This window comes from Cyprinus carpio, chromosome B14 (genome assembly GCF_018340385.1).
Source record: "Cyprinus carpio isolate SPL01 chromosome B14, ASM1834038v1, whole genome shotgun sequence".
Classification (NCBI taxonomy): domain Eukaryota; kingdom Metazoa; phylum Chordata; class Actinopteri; order Cypriniformes; family Cyprinidae; genus Cyprinus; species Cyprinus carpio.
The window spans coordinates 9,676,967-9,684,761 of NC_056610.1; the positions used below are offsets into that span (position 1 = coordinate 9,676,967).

Consider the following 7,795-nt stretch of genomic DNA (forward strand, 5'->3'; position numbering starts at 1 on the left):
ATGAAGTTTGATCGCACAATTTATTTCACAGATATTTTACACCGCCAGTCTATACTATGAAATTAGTCAAAGGTAATGGGGACGACAGACAGTAGATTTCTAGAAAGAAATCCTACAAAGAAAACCAGAAGGAAAAAGTCATGCCAGCAATTTGAACTGACAAAAGGGGGAGACATACAATTTAAGAAATTTTCATTTTGGCACAAAACAAATATGGCATACTTTATGGCAGCTAGCATAAAATCATTACAACATGCATGTATATAGGCCTACACAGGCTAGTCTGATGTAAAAAAAGATACGCTTTGTAATAGTTATATGCTTTATCATAGGATCTTCATTATTAGCACCACCTGCAGTATCCTAACTATGATTTATTAAAGAAAACTCTGGTTACCAGTGTAATTTTAAGCACGGATGATCTCTGTCGGCCCCCAGTGTTTCGGTCGCGTCATTACAGCACTTGAGCCTCGCGGCTTGCCGTAGTTTAAACATTAATCACATGTATGAGTTGTCAGGAAGAAGAAACAATAAAGGGTTTTAGGCCAGAGCTGAGAATGCCAGCCATGGGCGATGAATGATGCCGCTGCGAGAGCGAAGTGTCCGCAGGTGATCCACCTGCGCGAACCGGTCGCGTGCCAGCGCTCAAACGAGTCATGCAGAATAAAGTCCTCGCGTCCAGAGCAGTGCGCAAAGAAGCAGGATACGGATCCGGAATGGAAGAGTAGCTGATACATACACCTGATCCGTGCATGCCATGGGGGGAACGCTGGGCTCGATGTTTTTGGGCTCTTTTAGAAGGGAAGCCAGAACAGCCAGTGAAAAGAGGAGGAGGGTGAGTCATTCATGGGGAGTGTTATTTAATGTATCTAAAAAAGTTATGCTGCAATATTCGCCAGCATTAATCTCCATCTCATCAGGAAAACCACATAACAAAACCATCGAACAGCCAGTGAACAGTTGAGAAACGCAAAACAATCGACTCAAAACAATTAATACAACTTTACAGTTACATTAAATGCGCAGAGTTTGTATTAGTAGAAAGTAACTGATAGCAGTCCCATTAGTGATGTTCATAGCAAGAACGAATTGTTCTTTTGAAATGATTCTTTCTAAGTATTCATTTGAGTCGATTCGCCTTGTGTTTGAGAATCACTTCACTCTTTAGAAGAATTAATTGACTCCTGTTGTGATCAAATATGTAATTACACATACTTAGTTATTGCAAAATTTACTGAATATATAACGACTACTGCAAATTTATGAATATATAAAAATAGCATAAATTCATTTTCACAATTTTGAGCGATGATTCCGAATCCTTTTGAAACGAACGAACCGAACGAAACCGATTCGCTTAAATGATTCAGATTTCATCAATTGCTACTTGTATAGTTCAGATATTATGATGTCTGATCTCAGGACCACGCCCAGAGTCCTTTTGTGAATCCGCCCTGGGACGTCAGTCTTGTCATCATGCTTGTCTCTATTCGAATTCATATATTAGATTTAAAATAGAACCAGATACATTTTACACTCAGTAGTTTTTAATAGTCATATGTATTCTCAGAATAGAATCTTAGAATCGTTTTTTTATTTTTTTTATTTTTTTAACTAAAAGTGATAATTAAATACAACATTACAGTAATTAACTAAAAGTGATGATGATGTTTGACAGTACTGTTACTTAAATCGTGTTTTGAAGTATTTTAATACACTCTGCCAGGAGGAAGTGAATGTTACCTCACATATAACATGCCTGGCCTGATGAATGACTATTCCTTTTTTAACATTAGGTCAAAGTACTTCAGAAACAGCACTGCTGGGGAACACTATACCATTGAGGTGCAGCCACCATAATTAATTTAAAACTGAAGATAATCTTTTATTAAAAAATAAATAAATAAATAAATAATAATAATAATCTCTGTGCAGTTTGAGTGATTTCTATGCATTTGGTTACAGTTTGAGAACCTTGTGGAGAGCGATGAGGTGAGGACAAACTTACAGAACCACAATCACGATTTTTTACAATATTCCTCTTTTGCTTAGACATCAAGACTTTTGTATTCTTTTTCAGGGTGAGAGTTCACAAAGCTGCCCCAGGTACGATATAATTTAATCTAATCTGTTGTTAGTCACATTCCTCTCAGATCAGCATTTTGATTGGTCGATGGAGGCTGTGAACTCAACTCTGTCTCCTGTCATTGGTCCAGACCTGTGAGCGAAGAAGAGATTAATCACTTGAAGGAGCATCGCTACGCTGCCATCTCAGACAAACAGGCGCTGATCGATGAAAAGCTTAATGCAGAGGTACAGCAGATCATCATATGTGAATTTCATGTTGACTTTTAAATGGTCAAGTTCAGAACATGTTGCCACAAAACAATGTTTACCTTTAAGTTAGAGCTTATGTTGAGTTTATGCTTTCATTTGTTGTGTTCCATTGCTTTGGTTTTTCGCCCCTGCTTTTGTTACTGAGTTTAGTTAACCTTCCCTTTCTGTTGTGATTTCTGCCCAGTTAGTGGCAGAAGAGGAGAAGTTAAGGCTAGAAGAGGAGGCTGTTTTTGCAGCCCAGCGCGAGGCAGCGCGGCTCGCTAAGGAACAAATGCTAAAGGAGGTGAGGCGTTCGCACTGAGCACGCCCAGCCCTTCTCTTAACCCCGCCCATTGACCTTCAGCCGCACCCCTTTCATTTATGACACGCCTTCAGCTCTGTGTAATAACAAATTCTGATTTTAACAGGAATAGTTACTTGAGTTTGTAAGTTATGCATTGTATATCATGTTTTTTTTTTTTTTTTTTTTTTTATTAGACTCATCTTTGTAATGTGCTATATATAGATTATGACTTGCAATCAATAGTTATAAACAGGATTGAAGGCTCTTAACATTGGTCCATCGTCAAATATTGATCAACGCCTTGTGTATAAACTCAGCACTTAATGCAGATAAAAGTAAAATCGATCTGCTTCCAAGAAAACCTTCTCCACTTAAAACTAACTAAACAACATGTTTCTAACTTCCTGTTTTATTAGCATTTTTCTTCTTAATTTGCCCTCATGTCCTATGTTCATTTTTATTTCCTGTTATTTTGCTTTCTACCATGATTTGTGTGTTTGACCATCTGCTAATATTACATTTGGTGTCTGTTTCCCAGTAGGGCACTAAACTTTGGCACAAACAGTTAGAAATAATTTTAGCAATGCAGTTTTTTTTTTTTTTGAAAATCAGAGAGATAGTGTAATTCTTGGTGAAATATTAGTGGAAGTGAGTCAGTTGTCATTTTAAAAATGTTGTGGTTTCAGGGAAAACAGCAGCTGCAGAGGACCAAACCCAGATCAGAACCAGAGAGCAATGACCCTCGGCACAAACCGTGAGTTCATTCTACTCTGAAATAAATGTAAATGATATTCAGTGACACCAAAAAGAAAAAAGTATGAGTGTCATTGCATTGCAAACAAATGAAATTGGAAATTTTCTTTAAAAATAGCATCCTTTTTATTTTGAGCGTATATAGAATTTATATTATGTTTGTTATAACATTTATTTTAGTACCTTTTGAAAAGTATTATATTATCTACTTGCGATTTTTCTGACAAAAAGTCTGATTGAAATACTAGTTAAAAATAAATACATCCAGTTTAGCTGTGCTTGTTTGTAGGGATACACAATTTGGCCAAACTTTTGTGATTTATATTTTCAATATTGCTATGAAATTATAAAAATAATAATGATAGTAATAGTAGTAATTATTATTATTGTTATTATTATTTTTATTATTATTTGTACTGATAATACTGTTAAATACTGCTAAAAAGAACATTATTTTGTGTATTTGGTGTAATGAAATGTTTATGCGGTTTAAGGTTCAAAACCACATTATTTTCCAGATACTGTACATTATTGTTTCTCCTCTATGCCCCACATTCTGAAACACATTGTTTTTTTACAAAGCTCATCGGTCCGAAAAGCAAGGTGTGCTCTGATTGGCCAGAATCTGAATCTGCTCTGCACATTTTGTATGTTTCTCTTATGGCTTCAGACGTATGTTCTATTCTAACATAAGTACCCTGTGAAGTGGACATCACAGGATATTCCACCATGATTCCAGTTCGAAGCGAACGTATATGTTTCTTTCAAAGTGCATTGAAGTGTGCGAGACGTGAATTTAAATTGTATTTATTTACAGAGGTATATGATGTCACACTTGTCCGTGTGTGAAGACGTTGCGCAGTGCAAATCCGTGAATGTCTGACCCAAAGTGAAGTAAACTTCAACAGATTTCCCCTGCTCAGGGAGTAGGGAGAAATGAACACTGTGTAGGGACCATGTCAATGGGAATACAGTTCATGCACGGAGCTAACTTCTAACGAGCTGGTTATATGAATCAGGTGTGTTAACAAAGAGAGACATGCAAAATATGCAGAGCTGGGGGGCGCGACGACTGGAATTGAGAACCGCTGGGGTAGGGGTGTATATGTTAATAAAGGATTTTGCTTACAAATTATGTTACCATCTGTTTTAATGGGGGGTAGCAAAATCTGACCGGGTAGCACAAATCCAAGAAAGCCCATTACAAACGAGGCATTTGTTGTATTCAGTGGGGACATAATTACTGATTATAATGACTTGTACTGTCTTTTTATGCATTGCGTTGCATCGCACCGCGTAAATATAAAACTGTGTCTGCATTTGTGATCGGAGAAACCACAAACAAGCACTACTCTCTACACTGCTCAAAACTCGTTTGAATCATCAGTGGCAAATCCTTTCAAATTCAAAAAGTACTTCCAGACTGTGAGTCAGAACAGCCGGCATTGTAGTCTTCTCTCCCAGGATCAGGAAACAGTCCTCCATTTGGGTTGAACTGTTCCAGAACAGTGTTGTAAATACAACTTAACCACTGATTTCTAGTCATGTCCTCTTTTGGAAGGCCAAACAAACCATTTTCACTTTCGCAACGAAACACAGCCTCTCCACAACATGGCGGTGGCAGCAACAATAAAGTATCGCCTTTTTTGCGTGAACATTTAGGCGGCGTTATGCGTGTTTGAATGAAGCGTTTTTAGGAGGGCGTGGTTAGTCAACCTTAACTTTGATAAAGAATATCTCTTTGAATTTGAGACTTTAGTCTTTGCAACTTTACAGATCTTCTTTATTCACCAAGAGCTTGTAACACTCCAAAGAGAAAGGAAAACTTAAAATCGCATCATATGACCCCTTTAATAAATCTATAAAATACTAAGACAAAATAAGAAATATCAGACTTGTAATATTTAACTGTAAATAAAAAAAAAAAAAAATTAAGAAGAAAATTAATAAAATAATTTAACTTGCATTACATATTTTTAATGAGCTTTTTGGGATTTGATAATCTGTGTGTGTTCCTGCAGCAAAGCTTCGGATGCAGAGTTTGAGGTGTACCTGCAGAGTGTGAAGGCTCAATCTGAAGCGTTTCGCAGTAACAGTGAGTTCCCATTAACACGTTTCAATTAAAATATTACAGAACACATGAATTTAAATGAAAGAGTATTCATCTCTAAATGGTAAAATCAGATCTTTTTTCTGTGTGTGTGTTTAGGACTCAGCTCTGAGACGAATGTGGTGACTCCGAACACGGAGAGCAGCTGGGACTTCACCAGTAAGACTGATGCCACCTCACTGGACCTGGAGTGGGAGGATGAGGAGGGTGAGTCACTTCACTGAACCTTCTTGCGTTCAGTAATCATTTATTATATGCAAGAGTCAAGTCAAAACATGCCAGTTTAGTTGAGCTTTAAATGCCACTTCCAAGTCAGGTCTGGCTAAGCATTTGTTTTCGACATTTCAGTAACACTTTGCATTATGGTTTCATTTGTCGGGATTGGTTAACTAAATTAATTGACATGTAGTTAGTTGATGCACCGACTGACTGGCCAGGTACTAGAATTAGCCGATTTTCCGCATGAGCGGCCCGGACCGGTGAGAGAACATCTGTTACTTTGTCCAGACTGGGGGATTCGTAATGTTTAATAATTTATTATGTAAATAATTTTTTGTTGTTGTTGTTGCATTAAAAAGCATTAAATAGTTTTTAGAAAGAAAATCAGAATCAGCAAAATTCGGTATCGGCAGGTCGCACTTACAAAAAATGGGGAATCGGCCAAGAAAATTGCAATTGGTGCATCTCTATTGACACGAACCATAAATGAATGGTACTTATGCAGCATTTATTAATCTTAGTTCATGTCAGGGTTATTATAGTTAACTAAAGCTAAAAGTAAAACCCTTGCTTGGAATAATAATAATAATATTATAAAATATATAATAAAAAAAAACTAGTTGCCAAGGCAATATTTCATTCACTTTTTTTTTCTTTTTAACCTGAAGTATTAAAATAATTAAACCAATACATAATTAATAAAAACAGTGTATATACACTTATGAAATCAGCATTTGTCTTATAACATCAATGCATCTTAGTTTATTATCTACTGTATTAAATATTACACATGAGACTTTGTGGACATTTCAAATGTTCTCAGATATTTTAAAGAAAACCTTTATGCAGTTTTGTATTATATAAAACAGTAATATTCTAAAGTATTATTACAATTAAAAACTTTCTATTGTAATATGTTTTAAAGTGTAATTTATTCCTGTGATGCTAAGCTGGATTTTCAGCATCATTACTCCAGTGTCATATGACCCTTCAAAAATCATTCTAATATGCAATTCATAATTATCAAAATTATTGAAAACTTTTGACCAGTAGCATGTTGGCAGAGCCTATGAGGTTAACGTAATTAATAATTGAATTAATACGTGGTATTATACAGGAATGAATCGGATGGATCCTGCATGGGAGCGTTCCAAAACGGAGGAGGACATTTTACGCGCGGCCCTTCGTCCCGGCGGGAAACAGCTGGACAGCGGCCCCACCTCCACCTCGGAGGACTCCAACGCTCTGGAGTGGGAGAACGACTTTGTCAGCGCACATCCAGAAGACAGCGGTGACCACGGTGATGAAGACTTTGAGGGATTTGTTAATCCAGTACTGGACACACCCAGTGAGGAGGCGGAGCAAAAGTCCAGCTCTGACCAACAGGAGAGATAGTCTACAGCAAGAGACAATGAGACTACAGCAACTTCAAATGCCTCATTCAGATTCAGTGTAATATGACTACAGACGGTCCAGTTAACCTAATGCAGAAAACTAAATTCATAATTCATAACAAGGAGCTAAAATGCTTCATATGATTTCTACTTTATGGGTTCATGAATGTTTGTGAATGTCATGAAAATCTAGTTATGACTGATCCCAAAATTATTACACATATATATATATATATACACACACACACACACACACACACACACGTGTTTTCATAAAAACATATTCTTTATTTTTTTTTTCTTACATTAACATTCTCATTACTGTAATGAAGTCAATGTTTTAATTTGAGATTTATAATTCAAATTTTGAGTAATTTAATACAAGAATTTCTTACTTTTTTTAAATGGGCAAAAAAATCAATACAATAAATAAATTAATAAATTAGTTCTCCCCAAAACGAAAATTATCATTTACTCACCCTGATGTTGTTTAACAGGAAAAAAAAGATATTTTGAAGGATGTTGGTAACCTGTCAGTTGCTGGTAGCCATTTACCTCCATAATATGATCAAATACTATGGAAGTCAAAGGCTACCAGCAAGTTTTTGGCTATTATTAAATTTTAAAATATAATCTTATGTGTTCGATTCTTACAGATTTGGAATGACATGATGTGCGTAAATAATGACAATATTTTCA

General features: G+C 36.1%; 1 protein-coding gene across 2 annotated transcripts; it reads left to right on the plus strand.

The window, feature by feature from the left end:
- Positions 1–479: 479 nt before the first annotated feature.
- LOC109076573 (AP-1 complex-associated regulatory protein) lies at positions 480–7,179 on the plus strand. Of its 2 annotated transcripts, XM_042737993.1 has the most exons (10): positions 487–835; positions 1,797–1,845; positions 1,966–1,992; positions 2,081–2,106; positions 2,217–2,313; positions 2,522–2,620; positions 3,307–3,374; positions 5,395–5,468; positions 5,583–5,690; positions 6,820–7,179. In XM_042737993.1, the coding sequence occupies exons 1-10, from the start codon at positions 753–755 to the stop codon at positions 7,095–7,097; spliced, it is 909 nt and encodes a 302-aa protein (XP_042593927.1). In that variant the 5' UTR covers positions 487–752; the 3' UTR covers positions 7,098–7,179. The 2 variants fall into 2 exon arrangements, with proteins under 2 accessions (XP_042593928.1, XP_042593927.1); XM_042737994.1 differs by lacking the exon at positions 2,522–2,620 and having other exon boundaries at positions 480–835.
- The last annotated feature ends 616 nt before the right edge of the window (positions 7,180–7,795 follow it).

Bases quoted from the DNA above. Each gene is read 5' to 3' on its own strand.
- LOC109076573 (XM_042737993.1), top strand. From the start codon at position 753: ATGCCATGGGGGGAACGCTGGGCTCGATGTTTTTGGGCTCTTTTAGAA. The intron at 1,993-2,080 runs GTGAGGACAAAC...ATTCTTTTTCAG, and splicing joins ACCTTGTGGAGAGCGATGAG to GGTGAGAGTTCACAAAGCTG. The intron at 2,107-2,216 runs GTACGATATAAT...TCATTGGTCCAG, and splicing joins AGTTCACAAAGCTGCCCCAG to ACCTGTGAGCGAAGAAGAGA.